Source organism: Rana temporaria, chromosome 5 (assembly GCF_905171775.1).
Source record: "Rana temporaria chromosome 5, aRanTem1.1, whole genome shotgun sequence".
NCBI lineage: Eukaryota > Metazoa > Chordata > Amphibia > Anura > Ranidae > Rana > Rana temporaria.
The window spans coordinates 398,865,834-398,881,713 of record NC_053493.1 but is presented as its reverse complement, the minus strand read 5'-3'; the positions used below and the strand labels follow the sequence as shown (position 1 = coordinate 398,881,713).

At 48.5% G+C, this 15,880-nt stretch overlaps 1 protein-coding gene across 2 annotated transcripts in view; it reads left to right on the top strand.

Moving 5' to 3' along the window:
- The first annotated feature begins 386 nt into the window (after nucleotides 1-386).
- The window catches only part of ADCY8 (adenylate cyclase 8), a 387,999-nt gene continuing 372,505 nt past the window's right edge, over nucleotides 387-15,880 (top strand). The window contains exon 1 of one of the 2 annotated variants that reach the window (XM_040354976.1): nucleotides 387-2,182. In XM_040354976.1, the coding sequence (XP_040210910.1) occupies nucleotides 1,262-2,182 (921 nt within the window). In that variant the 5' untranslated portion in view covers nucleotides 387-1,261. The remainder of the gene's footprint in view (nucleotides 2,183-15,880) is intronic. The other variant, XM_040354977.1, reaches the window with a different exon arrangement.

Here is a 15,880-nt window from a genome sequence, read left to right as displayed (position 1 = left end):
CACAGTGCCAAGCTATGATATTACACATACAGTCAGTGCCCATCCATGGTGTCATATACAGTGCGTGCTAATCTATGGTGTCATACATACACAGTGCCCATCTATGATATCACACACACAGTGCCCATCCATGTGTCAGACACAGTGCCAATCTATGATATCACACACACAGTGCCCATCCATGGTGACACACACAGCCGTGGTCCATGCCCGCCCCCCGGTGCCCGCACCCCGCACACACACACACCGGGCGCCCCGTGCATTGTCTATGTGGACCAGCGGGGAAGGTAAGAGACAGGAGGTGTGACGTCAGCGGGTGTCAGCTGACATGCAGTCCCCGCCTCCCCCCCCGCCAGGTCTTTACTCGTGTAATCCCCTCTGTACGGGGCTCTAATGCTCTCACCGTCCGCTCCGTACAGCCCGCACCGCTCCGCATCACCGGCTCCGCACCGCACCGCCCGCTCCGCTCCCTGGACGATGACCTCTCTCTCTCTCGGTCGGGTTTAGCTCCATGTCAGTGAAGGGGTGAAGTGTCCGATGTCCAGGCTCGGGTCCCCCCCGGAGGAGCTCAGCAGCGGCGGTCTCATCATTCCTGTACGGGGAGAAGTTCGGCTCATACCTGGGAAGGATGGAAGTCACCCCATCGCTCTATGGATCGCAGCTTTGTACATAGAGCCCCGACCCTAATCCTGCCCTGTCCGAACTTCCCCCAGCACTGGGCATGCTCCCAATATCGGCCGATCCCCCCACTCACACCTTCTCCACCCATCACCTGCCTCTTCCTAATGACCTTAGCCAAGACCTTCATACCTTAGATAAAATGCAAGGTCGAAGTAGTCATTAGCCAGAATGAACTGCTACTAGACAGCCTTTTGTCCTGTCCATCCTCTACCAGATGCATGCCTACCTTTGCCATGCCCTCGTTTGATGGACTATGAGAGGTTGGCGTTCCTGCCGGATTCCGAGATAGTCCTTCGGAAGAACCTGATGTGGCTTCGGAAGTCCATCCCTGGACGTCGGAATAAGATTTCGGACCGCGGTCTTCGAACATGCCTGGACGTCGGAATAAGTTTTCGGATCGCGGTCTTCGAATATGTCTGGACGGCGAGATCTCATCCGTAAGATGTCGAGTCGGGATCACGGACGTCAAGACGGGAGGTCACCCGTTCTACTGATTGCTGTTTGCCAAAAGAGCACCTAGCCAGTCTTTTTTTTTTCTTTAAAAAGCAGCCAATGAGATTGGCTAATAAAATGACCACAGATGTTTCTCAGTAAACTTCAAAGACGAAGACAACACGAGCTGTACAGATCGACCATGGAACTTTCGGAGGTGAGGTGCTCCAGTGCTAGCGAGGAACTGTACACCATCAACAAAACTCCGACCATTAACAGCAACACCAGACCCAAGAGATTGCTTTGGCAGACTGCAGTGAGGCATATCACTGAACAAAGGTTTATTAACGAACAAAGTAGCGCCAAAACCCTCTCTTCTGAGGATTCCTACGCCAGCAATGCCACCAGACAGTTTGGAAAGGTAACTGTTGGGGACAAGCACAACAATGGGGGCACCAAAGTCTTTCCCGAGAGGACCAGTAGTGACCTAGGCTTCCTTCACTTAGACTGCGCTCCCAGCAATTCCGATTTCTTTTTGAACTGGGGCTACACCTATAGGGGGGTCATCTTTCCGACACTAAGGAACTCATTTAAGTCTAGAGACCTAGAAAGGCTCTATCAGCGCTATTTTCTAGGTCAACGTCGCAAGTCGGAAGTGGTGATGAACATCTTGGATGTGCTGACCAAACTTACCTTACTCGTCCTTCATCTCACGTTGGCTTCGGCGCCCATGGACCCAATCAAAGGCATCTTGTTGGGCTTTTTCACTGGTATTGAGGTGGTGATCTGTGCCTTAGTAGTTGTCAGGAAGGACACAACGTCTTACACATATCTGCAGTTCAGTGGAGTCGTGACGTGGTTGGCCATGGCGACCCAAATCCTGGCAGCTGGTCTAGGATATGGCCTTCTAGGGGACGGTATTGGCTACGTTCTCTTTACACTTTTTGCTACCTACAGCATGCTTCCATTATCACTTACCTGGGCTATCTTGGCTGGATTGGTAACTTCCCTTCTACAAATTGTGATGCAGCTGGTAATTCCCAGGCTCGCAGTGGCTTCCATAAATCAGGTATGTTGCCTGCTGGGTGCATGGATATTTTTGGGTTTCTACCCCCTTTAGGCAAATGGAAACATCTGCCCAATTAGTTGAACTGAAATGGCAGTAGGAAGATTTGCCCAATCAGTTGTACTAAAATGGCTGTAGGAAGATCTGCCCAATCAGTTGAACCAAAATGGCTTTAAAAAGATCTGCCCAATTGTACTAAAACGGCCATAGGACGATCTGCCCAATCATTTGAATTGAAATGGCAGTAGGAAGATCTACCCAATCAGTTGAACTGAAATGGATCAGTTGAACTGAAATGTATGTAAAAAGATCTACCCAATCGGTTAAATTGAAGTGGCTGTAGGAGATCTACCCAATCAGTTGTACTAAAATGGCCATAGGACGATCTGCCCAATCATTTGAATTGAAATGGCAGTAGGAAGATCTGCCCAATCAGTTGAACTGAAATGGATCAGTTGAACTGAAATGTCTGTAAAAAGATCTGCCCAATCGGTTGGGTAGATCTTCCTACAGCCACTTCAATTTAACCGATTGGGCAGATCTTTTTACAGCCATTTCAGTTCAACTGATCCATTTCAGTTAAACTGAATAACTGATTCGGTAGATCTTCCTACTGCCATTTCAATTCAATCAGTTGAACTGAAATGGATCAGTTGACCTGAAATGGATCAGTTGACCTGAAATGTCTGTAAAAAGATTTGCCCAATCGGTTAAATTGAAGTGGCTGTAGGAAGATCTACCCAATCAGTTGAACTGAAATGGCAGTAGGAAGATCTACCCAATCAGTTATTCAGTTCAACTGAAATGGCTGTAAAAAGATCTGCCCAATCGGTTAAATTGAAGTGTCTGTAGGAGATCTACCCAATCAGTTGTACTAAAATGGCCATAGGACAATCTGCCCAATCGCTTGAATTGAAATGGCAGTAGGAATATCTACCCAATCAGTTGAACTGCAATGGACCATTTGAACTGAAATGGCTGTAATGCCTCGTACACACGGTCGGACTTTTGACCGTGCAAAAGTTTGCCGTGAGCCGGTCGGATGTCCGGATGTCCGACAGAGAAAAAGAGAACAGAATCTCTATCTAAGGTCCGACCAAAAAAGTCAGATGGAGGCTACACACAGTTGGACTTTCCGAGGGGGAAAAAAAGCACATCAGACTTTTTTTCTCAGAAAGTCCGGCCGTGGGTACGAGGCATAAGAAGATCTACCCAATCAGTGGTACTAAAATTGCCATAGGACGATCTGCCCAATCAGTTGAACTGAAATGGCAGTAGGAAGATCTACCCGGTCAGATATTTGTGCATGCTTGTGTTTGCTCATGTTCATACATTGTAACTATAGACATTCCCTAGTAGGTTCTAATCCTAAGGCAATAGATGGAGAGACATTTGTCCTTTCTCATTACTTCCTTTTCCGAGACCGGTCAACAAATAGGGTGTTCATATAGTTCAATCAGAGGGTGTCTACACAATGAACATAGTACAAAGTCATTGTGCGTTTAATAGATCCAGACACCTCGAGGAGATCTGTAGACCATTGTCTGGAAGAGATAAGGAGAAATTCCTCCAAAGTCCAGGAACATAAAGCATTGTGTCGAAGGGTCTTGTCCTTCACTAGGTCAATGCCAGATCCGTCAGAGATTGCTCTGTTCCTCTGTGCCTCCCATGTGCAAAATTCAATTACTATTTTCTCCGATCCTCCTTCACTTTTTTTCTTCTCCCCCTTATCACTCTGTGATGAGAATCCTTCAGACAAGGGAGGTGACTTGTCATCAGTTGTCGTGTTAAACATTTGAAGTGTGTATTTAACCCAACACGGCTTCATATAAAGGGCACTTGATCTGTGTCTAGCCAGCACAATCCTTTCTGAAATTTTGAATCCAAGGCATAAAAAGTTCTCGTTAGAACATACAGATGACATCTTCTGTGATACTAAACCAGCTCTAACCGACCCGGTGTCTAAAAAATTCAACTCGTCAGAGCATCAGTAGCAATAATCATATATTGGAGTGTAGACCGAGCGACCGAGAATAGTGATAGTCGTAAGACTGCCAATGGGCTGGGAAATGTATGAGATCCAAGCAAAGGAACAAGCTCTTCATTGTTTATAATGAATCAAAGTATCGGCATATAAAACTGGACGAGTTCTATCTTCTGCCTTTTTTTTAAATCATTTTTTTTTTTTATATATATATATATTATAAATTTTTTTTTAATATATATATATATATATATATATATATATATATATATATATATATATATATATATATATATATATATATATATATATATAATTTTTTTTTTTTAATGTATAATTTTTTTTTAAATATATATAATTTATTTATTTTTTATATAATTTTTTTAAATTTATATATATATATATATATATATATATATATATATATATATATATATATATATATATATAATTTATTTTTTATATAATTTTTTTTTTTTTTTTTTACCCCAGGCAATAAATAAGGACCCCAAGGGAAAAATCTTTCTCTACAGGGTGCCAATGACTGGTTTGGGTTATGGTATCATCTTCTATTTTCTGTAATTGTTTTCGAGATATTGAAGAAATCACAATAAATATCTTTTTCAATTTACATGTTATTGATTCATGCGTCCAATTTCAGTCCAAACAGGGAAATTGGTTCTTTTTTTAAATGAAGTTTGTTTGTTTTTTGTTTTTGTTTTGTTTTTGTTTTTTGTTTTTGTCTTGTACCAATTTGAAAAGCTGAAAGTTCATTACAAGGTCGTCCTCCTGTAAGATCTGCTAGTCTGCTTTCTTCGAACGTAGGATCGCGCTAACTCCTTGTACAGAAGGTTGTGACCTTTAAACAGTTGGATGACATGGAGGCACTATAAGGTTAATAGTTACGTAGTTAGTCGGGTTAAAAAAAGACACAAGTCTATCTAGTTCGACCATAATAAATAAATTGCATAAAATCCAGGGGTGGACTGATCATTTGGGCACTCTGGCACTGCCCGAGGGCCCTATGTCATTAGGGGGCCCCATCAGGGTTTTCAGCCTCAGTAAAACCAGGGACAGTATGTAAAAATCCTTTTTTTTTTTTGTGTTTATCCCAAGATTATAGCTTCCCCGCCTCTCCAGTACCTTTTCAGTGTGTGTGTATGTGTATTCTGTGTGTGTGTGTGTGTGTATACTGTGTGGCCCCATAATTTCCTGTTGCCCGGGGGCCCCATAATCTCCTATTGCTCAGGAGCCCCATAATCTCCTATTGCCTGGGGGACCTATAATCTCCTGTTGCCCGGGGGCCCCATAATCTATTGCCCGGGAGCCCCATAATCTCTTACTGCCTGGGGGCCCCATAATCTCCTATTGCCCGGGAGCCCCATAATCTCTTATTGCCTGGGGGCCATATAATCTATTGCCCGGGGGCCCCATAATCTCCTATTGCCTGGCGGCCTCATAATCTCCTATTGCCCAGAGGCCCCATAATCTCCTATTGCCCGGGGGCCCTATAATCTTCTATTGCCCAGGGGCCCTATAATCTTCTATTGCCCGGGGGCCCCATAATCTGTTGCCTGGGAGCCCCATAATCTTCTATTGCCCGGGAGCCCCATAATCTTCTATTGCCCGGGAGCCCCATAATCTCCTATTGCCCGGGGGCCCCATAATCTGTTGCCCGGGAGCCCCATAATCTTCTATTGCCCGGGAGCCCCATAATCTCCTATTGCCCGGGGGCCCTATAATCTCCTATTGCCCAGGGGCCCTATAATCTTCTATTGCCCGGGGGCCCCATAATCTGTTGCCTGGGAGCCCCATAATCTTCTATTGCCCGGGAGCCCCATAATCTTCTATTGCCCGGGAGCCCCATAATCTCCTATTGCCCGGGGGGCCCCATAATCTGTTGCCTGGGAGCCCCATAATCTTCTATTGCCGGGAGCCCCATAATCTCCTATTGCCCCGGGAACCCAATAATCTCCTATTGCCCCGGGAGCCCCATAATCTCCTATTGCCCCGGGAGCCCCATAATCTCCTATTGCCCCGGGAGCCCCATAATCTCCTATTGCCCCGGGAGCCCCATAATCTCCTATTGCCCGGGAGCCCTATAATCTCCTATTGCCCGGGGGTCCCATAAATTGTCAGTCCGCCCCTTATACAATCCCATATACCCAATTCTATACCCACAGTTGATCCTGAAGAAGGCGAAAAAAAAAAAAACAGCAGAGCATGATCCAATTTGCTACAGCAGGGGAAAAAAATCCTTCCTGATCCCCCCCCCCCCCCCCCGAGAGGCAATCAGATTTTCCCCGGATCAACTTTACCTATAAATGTCAACACTCCGTTATATTCTGTACATTTTAGGAAATAATCCAGACCTTTATTAAAGCAATCTACTGAGCTGGCCAGAACCACCTCTGGAGGGAGTCTATTCCACATTTTCACAGCTCTTACTTTGAAGAAACCTTTCTGTATTTGGAGATGAAATCTCTTTTCCTCTAGACCACAGGTGTCAAACACAAGGCCCGCGGGCCGAATCCGGCCCTCCAGGTCATTTCATGTGGCCCTCGCACCTCTTCTGCAGCTGCCGGAGAGCTCAAGCCCTCCTCTGGTCCTCCTCCAGACCCTTACTTTCTGCTTTTGTGCAATGCATCCAGCTTCTTTCCAGCAGAAGCATAAGGAAAGGGAGGTGCACTGTGATGTAAGGGAGAGTAGAGGACTCAACTTCTGATGGTGGGGTGACTCCTGACATCTAATGTAAGGGGAGGGGATGCGCTGGACATCTAATCTTACAGATACAACCGGCCGTTTTGAGGGCAATCATAATGCTGATGCGACCCACAATGAAATTGAGTTTGATACCCTTGCTCTTCTAGACGTAAAGAGTGCCCCTTGTCCTCTGTGATGACCGTGGACAATGATATCCATAATATAGACATTGTATTATTATTATTATAGACCAGGGGTCTCCAAACTTATTATACAAAGGGCCTGTTTACTCTCCTTTAAAACTTTAGGGGAGCCACACTGTGGCCATAGGGAGTAGAAAAAGTTCCAGCCTCAGTTGGTGTAAACAATGCCCCATCTTTAGTGTCAGTGACAGGAATTATGCCCCACCGTTGGTGTCTTTGGTAGAAATTGTGCCCCATCACTGGTGTCATTGGGCCCCATTGTTGCCATTGGGGGAAAATGTGCCCCATCTTTGGTGTCATTGGGAGTAATTGTACCCCATGTTTGTGTCATTGGAAGGAATGGTCCCCCATCATTGGTGTTATTGGGCCCCATTGTTGGTGTAATTGGGAAGAACTGTGCCCCTTTGTTGGTGTCAGTGAATGAAATGGTGCCCAAGGCCAGGTAAAATCAAGCAAAGGGCCACATCCGGCCCCAGGGCCGCAGTTTGGAGATCACTGTTATAGACTACAGATATAGGTCTGCAGAGTAACCCCTTTCCCCCGGTAGCTATACTACGGGGGTCTTTTTTCATATTATTATTATTATTATTATTATTATTATTATTATTATTATTATTATGAATAATAATATACAGGGTTTTATAGTGCCAACAGTTTGCTCAGTGCTTTATAAAATAAAGGGAGCCAGTACGGTTACAAATCCATACAGGTTAGAGGGGTCCTGCCCAGGAGAGCTTGCAATCTAATTGGATACTTAGATCATATATAGTCAAAGGAAAGAGCATTTTAAGACATGTGCATCCCATTAAGCTGGATACACACTATACAACTTTTGTTGTTTGATCTCCGTTAGAATTACCTTCAACTATGTAATGCAAGGACCTGCCTGATTGCGTACAATTTGGAAGTGTTTAGTTTTGGCCTCCTATTATATTGTTTTGGTAAATCTAAAGAAAATTGTATAGTGTGTATCCAGCCTTAGAACGCTGAAAAGCCGATGAGAAGAGCTCTTGCTATGAAATCAGCACTGTGTGTTTCCCGGGAGGAATGGGAGCTGTCCACGGCGTCTGGTTCTGAATGTTCAGCTCAGAACAATTAAAATGATGGCTCTTTTGGCGCCCTCTACTGGTTACTATCGCTCACCACTGGTAAACATTTCCCAACATACGTCAATTTAAAGTACAATTAAAGAATATGTCAACCCAAAATGTCATACACCTGATATGTGCCTTCTGTACTTGTATGAGAAAGTATCCTGTTCTCTTTGTATTGCTTCCTTTATGTGAAATACATGGTGATCCTGCTCAGTCCCTCTGCTTTCCTGTAAAAGAAAACTGACCACGCTAGGCTTGAGAGCACAGCGTGGTTAGTTCTCTAGCTATACTGGGAACTCGCCTCTTCTCCGAGGATCACACTTGTCCTTACACTAGGGGTGCAACGGATCAAAAAACTCACGGTTCGGATCAGGAGTCACGGATCGGATCATTTTTCGGATTGGCAAAACCCCCTTCCCCCCACTATAGTACCCCCTCGGTGCAGACACCCCCCTCCTCTCAGTACAAGACCCCCCCCTCCTCTCAGGGCAAGAGACCCCCCCCCTCCTCTCAGGGCAAGAGACCCCCCCCTCCTCTCAGGGCAAGAGACCCCCCCCTCCTCTCAGGGCAAGAGACCCCCCCTCCTCTCAGGGCAAGAGACCCCCTCCTCCTCTCAGGGCAAGAGACCCCCCCTCCTCTCAGGGCAAGAGACCCCCCCTCCTCTCAGGGCAAGAGACCCCCCCCCTCCTCTCAGGGCAAGAGACCCCCCCCTCCTCTCAGGGCAAGAGACGCCCCCCCTCCTCTCAGGGCAAGAGACGCCCCTCCTCCTCTCAGGGCAAGAGACTCCCCTCGGGCAGTACAGGCACTCCCAGCGTGTGTCCCACGAGTGTGGGCTCCTCCTCTGTGGGTGTAAACAGAGGAGGGCCGCCGCCGGGTGTACCAAGATGGCCGCGGCTCCGGAGGTAGGCCGAAGCCACGGCCTTTCCTAATGATGTTATTCCTGCGGCTCCGGAGCTAGGCCGAAGCCGCGGCCTTTCTTAGCATTATGGCCGCGGCTCCGGAGGTAGGCTGAACGTTAGGAAAGGCCGCAGCTTCGGCCTAGCTCCAGAGCCACGGCCATAACATTAGGAAAGGCCGCGGCTTCGGCCTAGCTCCGGAGCCGCGGCAATCAGCGGATCACAGTGTGTTCCGATCCAAAGGGGGTGACCCATTCAGATCACGGATCAACTGTGATCTGTTGCACCCCTACCTGACACCCTTCAGTCCCCATCCCCCCCCCCGCACAGCCATTTACTGGGAAGACCAGTATTCTGTTGTTTCTCCTCCCCCAGCTCTTATGCAGCTGAGAAGAGAGGGTATGTGATCACTTCTAGAAAAGAGGTAAGACAAGGTATTTATAGTGATACGCAAATGTTTTCCCTTCCATTTCTCTTTTAAACTGAATGGGTTGTTTTACAAGGTTCACAGATCTAAGCAAATACCAAATCTGGTTTCTATGTGAGGCACAAGCCTCATAAAACTGACCAGACTTCTTTTATCTTCCCTGACTGATCCCAATTAGCACAAAGAGACAATCAGTTGTGCTGCATTGCAAGGAGCATGCTGATAGGAGGAGGTAGCAGAGTGACAGGGAGATAAACTGCTTCTACTTTTTCCTGTCCAGTCCAGGAATGTGGAATAGACTCCCTCAAGAGCTGGCCATGCCCAAGCAGAATAGTTGGGGGGGGGGGGGGGGGCAGGACTTTGGATAAGGGGGCACCACCGGTCCTCCTGTACAGGTCCCGGGCCAGCAGGGGGACCCAGACAGCAGGGTGGATCAGATTTGGGCAGGAAGGGGGATTGGCGCCCTGTGTGTGCGGGAGGGGGAGGGGCAGATTACTGGAACCGATTTCCTGTATGGCTCTCTCTGCAGCAGCTGAAAGCCAACTTCTTCTCCTCTCCCTCCTTCTGGAAGGAGAGGAGGGAAGCCACCAACACTTGGGGGGAGGGGACACCCACAGTGGGACCTGGGCAGCAGGGGGAAGGGAAACATATGGTGCACAGGGAGGGTGATCGGTGTGGTGGAGGGGAAATTACTGAAACCGATCCCCCTATATGGTTCTCCCTGCAGCAGCTGAAGCCAACTTCTTCTCCTCCTCCTCCTCCTCCTCCCTCCTTCTGGAAGGAGAGGAGGGAAGCCACCAACACTTAGGGGGAGGGGATATCCACAGGGGGGCCTGGGAAGCAGGGGGAAGGGAAACATATGGTGCACAGGGAGGGTGATCGGTGTGGTGGAGGGGAAATTACTGGAACCGATCCCCCTATATATGGTTCTCTCTGCAGCAGCTGAAAGCCAACTTCTCCTCCTCCTCCTCCTCCCTCCTTCTGGAAGGAGAGGAGGGAAGCCACCAACACTTGGTAGAGGGGACACCCACAGAGGGGCCTGGGCAGCAGGGGGAAGGAAAACATATGGTGCACAGGGAGGGTGATCGGTGTGGTGGAGGGGAAATTACTGGAACCGATGCCCCTATATATGGTTCCCTCTGCAGCAGCTGAAAGCCAACTTCTCCTCCTCTCCCTTCTTCTGGCTTTGAGCTGCTGCAGAGAGAACCATATCCGCCACACTGATCACCCTCCCTGTGCACCATATGTTTCCTATCCCCCTGCTGCCCATGCCCCCCACTGTGGGTGTCCCCCCCCCAAGTGTTGGTTGATTCCCACCGGCAGCTGCAAGCACACAATAGGATCCTTCAGAATGGAGAGTGAGGGAAGGGTCCTGTAAATATGTCATATTTACCAGCCCCTTCCTTTTCTGAATGAATACCTGAAGCATAGTAAACGGTCAGGTTGGCAGTGGGGGGGGGGGGAATGTAAGAATAGTGTTGTAGCTAGGGTTGTCCTGATACCGATACCAGTATCGGGACCGATACCGAGTATTTTCGGGAGTACTTGTACTCCCGCAAATGCCCCCGATGCCTGGCCGAATACTTGTCCCCCCCCCCGCCGCAACGCGCCGCCGCCGCAAACCCACCGCCGCCGCTGCATACCGCAAAGCCGCCGCTGCCGCGTGAATCTGTGTGAGGGGCACATTACAGCTTTCGTTTGAATAGCTGTGTTCCGCGCCGCGTATAGACACTCCCCCTTGCTCGGGATTGGACGGGTGATCTGTCCAATCCCGAGCAAGGGGGAGTGTCTATACACGGTGCGGCGCTGATTAACGCGGCAGCGACATCATCTAGGTATGGGGGACATGGCTGGATATATGGGGGGGACATGGCTGGATATATGGGGGGACATGGCTGGATATATGGGGGGGACATGGCTGGATATATGGGGGGGACATGGCTGCATATATGGGGGGGACATGGCTGCATATATGGGGGGGACATGGCTGGATATATGTGGGGGGACATGGCTGGATATATGTGGGGGGACATGGCTGGATATATGGGGGGACATGGCTGCAATATGTGGGGGGACATGGCTGCAATATGTGGGGGGACATGGCTGGATATGTGGGGGGACATGGCTGGATATGTGGGGGGACATGGCTGGATATATGTGGGGGACATGGCTGGATATATGTGGGGGACATGGCTGGATATATGTGGGGGACATGGCTGGATATATGTGGGGGACATGGCTGCATATGTGGGGGGACATGACTGGATATGTGGGGGGACATGGCTGCAATATGTGGGGGGACATGGCTGGATATGTGGGGGGACATGGCTGCAATATGTGGGGGACATGGCTGGAATATGTGGGGGACATGGCTGCATATGTGGGGGGACATGGCTGCATTTGGGGACACATTTAAAAAAAAAGTATCGGTATTTGGTATCGGCGAGTACATGAAAAAAAGTATCGGTACTTGTACTCAGTCCTAAAAAAGTGGTATCGGGACAACCCTAGTTGTAGTCACGTAAGAACTGCGAGTCCCAGCATGCCTTGCACGCGGCTGACCGTGCGGTGACTACCGATTCCCCAGAATGGTACCCAGCCCAACTTTTGAGGCTTTAATGAGATTAACATTCGCTTGAAGCTTTACTTCCAGTGGTGCGCGTGGAGATTTGATGTCTAAACACTCCGCGTATCGTAAAACGGTGGATATGATTAAAAGATTTGTACTGGCAAATGACATGCTAAGCATACATGAAGATTATCTGTGACATAATTATAGAGTACGGCTCTTCTGGTAAATGTAGGATTAATGGCCAAGAGATTTTCTCTGAGAGTTGTCAATGAACGCTTTAGCTGACATCACGCAGTCCTTGCGTCTTCAATCATCATACATTCATATTACATGGAAATTGTCCTCCGTTATATTAATGGCTCACAAATTGGACCTTCAGATTGTAAATTGACTTCAGCGGCTCCGAGTATTAAAATAAAATGTGATGCATGTTGCTTGCTTGTGTTCGCTCTCATTTAGATACATCCAGTGGCGGCTGGTGCTCAAAATTTTGGGGGGGGCGCAGTTGAAAAAAGAAAAACATTGCAGCCACTGTGCCCATCAAATGCAGCCACTGTGCCATCAAATGCAGCCACTGTGCCATGCCATCAAACGCAGCCACTGTGCCATCAATTGTCACCACTGTGCCATGCCATCAAACGCAGCCACTGTGCCATCAATTGTCACCACTGTGCCATGCCATCAAATGCAGTCACTATGCCATCAATTCGTACCACTGTGCCATGCCATCAAATGCAGCCACTGTGCCATCAATTATCACCACTGTGCCATGCCATCAAACGCAGCCACTGTGCCATCAATTTGCACCACTGTGCCATGCCATCAAATGCAGTCACTATGCCATCAATTTGCACCACTGTGCCATGCCATAAAACGCAGCCACTGTGCCATCAATTGTCACCACTGTGCCATCAATTATCACCACTGTGCCATGCCATCAAATGCAGTCACTATGCCATCAATGTGCACCACTGTGCCATGCCATCAAACGCAGTCACTGTGCCATGCCATCAAATGCAGCCACTGTGCCATGCCATCAAACACAGCCACTGTGCCATCAATTGTCACCACTGTGCCATGCCATCAAACGCAGCCACTGTGCCCCTCAATTGTCGCCACTGTGCCAATTGTCACCACTGTGCCCTTTAATTGTCGCCACTGTGCCATTGTTGCCACTGTGCATGTCACTGTGAAAACATGGAAATCGATAGACAGCCGCACTCCGGATAAATTGAGGAAGTTGTCTTTATTGATAAAAGTAAGACATGTACATCCAAAGATACAGTCACATAAGGGGATATCCGACGCGTTTCGCACACAATTAGTGCTTAGTGCATGTCACTGTGCCCTTTAATTGTTGCCACTGTGCCCATTGTCGCCACTGTGCCCATTGATGCCACTGTGCCCTTTGTCCCACTGTGCCCTTTGTCGCTGCTGTGCCCATTGTCGCCGCTGTGCCCTGTAAAATGCACTTACCTTTCTCCTTCCACGTCCCTCGATGTCTTCTGCCGCCTTGGTGACGCTTCAGCCAATCAGGTTGCCGATAACCAGAAATGCATGAATGTATGTTATTTCAGTGGCGCTGCGGAGCCAGAGGGGGTGGCGCTCCAGCGCCCTCTATAGACGGACCGCCACTGGATACATCCTTCATCTCAAATACATCTTGGAGCGTTATGAAACCCAAAACCTAAAAATGTGATACAGTGGAGCTTCGGATTACGAGCAGAACCCGTTCTCGGTGAATGCTCGTAATCCGAAACACTCGCATATCAAAAGAGTTTCCCCATTGAAGTCAATGGAAACGAAAATAATTAGTTCCTCGTTGACTTAAATAGGATGCAATACCTTATGCGGCCAGAGGCGGGGGGCGCCAGAGAGCCTCAGAAACGTCTGAAAATGCCCAAGGACACATCGGTTGATGTCGGCAAACCTCAAAAAGACTTCCTACCCGAGATTTGCCGAAATCAGCCGTGCTGTCCTCGGGCCTTTCCGTGCATTTCTGAACGGCGTCGATCAGCTGTGATTGCCACCATTCGGCTCCGGCACCCCCCCAACCTCAGGCCAAACGCGGTACTGCACACCGCTTTGGCCTGAATCGTGCTCGTATTGAGAGACAACACTCGCAAACCGAGTTAGGATTTTTTTAAATACAGCGCTCCTATTGCGAAACGCACGTTAACCGCTTTACTCGCAATCCGAGGTTCCACTGTATATTGTATTTTACCAAAGGGAATGATCTTCTCCCTTCCCCCATGAAAGTTGTTGAGCCGCACAGGCCCAAGCAACTTGGTAGGAAGGGGAGAAGGTCATATCCTTCACCAAACCCAGAAGTACAGTCAAACCTCGGATTGCGAGTAACGTGGTTACAAGCATTTTTTTTTTTTAAATCCTAAATCGGTTTACGAGTGTTGTCTCGCAAGACGAGCAGGATTCAAGCCACAGTGGTGTGCAGTACCGCATTTGGCCAGAGGTGGGTGGGGGCGCCGGAGCTGTTCGGAAATGCTCAGTTCCCAAGGTTTTCTGAGTTCAGCCGAGCTGTCCCCGAGCCTTTCTGAGTATTCCTGAGGCTCTCTGGCGCCCCCCACCTCTGGCCACAGGTGGTATTGCATGCCATAGAAGTCAATGCAGAACAAATTATTTTCGTTTCCATTGACAGACATGGGGAAACTCGCTTTGATATGCGAGTGCTTTGGATTACGAGCATTCTTTTGGAATGGATTATACTCGTAATCCAAGATTCCACTGTACTGGGTATTTCTCAGAGAACATTGAGGCATGGGAGCATTTTTATTAAGACTCCTCTTTACCCTAGATTCACATCTATGCGGTTGCAGTTGATGCGGTTTTCAGGTGTGTTTTTGTATATGCATTTTGCGGTTTGTTTGGTTTTCTCTTTAACAAACTGTGTGTAGCTGATTGTTAAGGAGCGGCCTGGAAAGCTGCTCATTAACAATCCTAGCAGATGATAGGCTCAGCAATGCCAAGCTGCTGCTAACCATGCAAACAGAATATTGGCATTAAAAAGGGGATTACCTCCAGAGATAAAACCGATAATTCTTCCGCTCTACAAGACTCTGGTCCAGCCGCACCTGGAGTATGCTGTCCAGTTCTGGTGACCAGTCCTCAGGAGGGATGTACTGGAAATTGAGCGAGTACAAAGAAGGGCAACAAAGCTAATAAAGGGTCTGGAGGATATTAGTTATGAGTAGGGTTGTCCCAATACTAGTATCGGTATCGGGACCGATTCCGAGTATTTGCGGGAATACTCGTACTCCCGCAAATACCCCCGATACCGAAATAGAATACTCCCCCCCCCCCCGCCGCCGTTACGCCGCATCCCGCCGCCGTTACGCCGCATTCCCGCTGCCGCCGACTGGTTAATACGCGCGGGGAACATTACAGCTTTCATTTGAATAGCTGTAATGATTCGCGCCGCGTATAGACACTCCCCCTTGCTCGGGTGAACTGTCCAATCCCGAGCAAGGGGGAGTGTCTATACGCAGCGCGGCGCGAATAATTACAGCTATTCAAATGAAAGCTGTAATGTTCCCCGCGCGTATTAACCAGTCGGCGGCAGCGGGATGCAGGTAAGGGGGACATGGCTGGATATGGGGGGAGACATGGCTGCATATGGGGGACATGGCTGGATATGGGGGGGAGACATGGCTGCATAGGGGGGGACATGGCTGGATATGGGGGGAGACATGGCTGCATATGGGGGACATGGCTGGATATTGGGGGGGAGACATGGCTGGATATGGGGGGAGACATGGCTGGATATGGGGGGAGACATGGCTGGATATGGGGGGAGACATGGCTGCA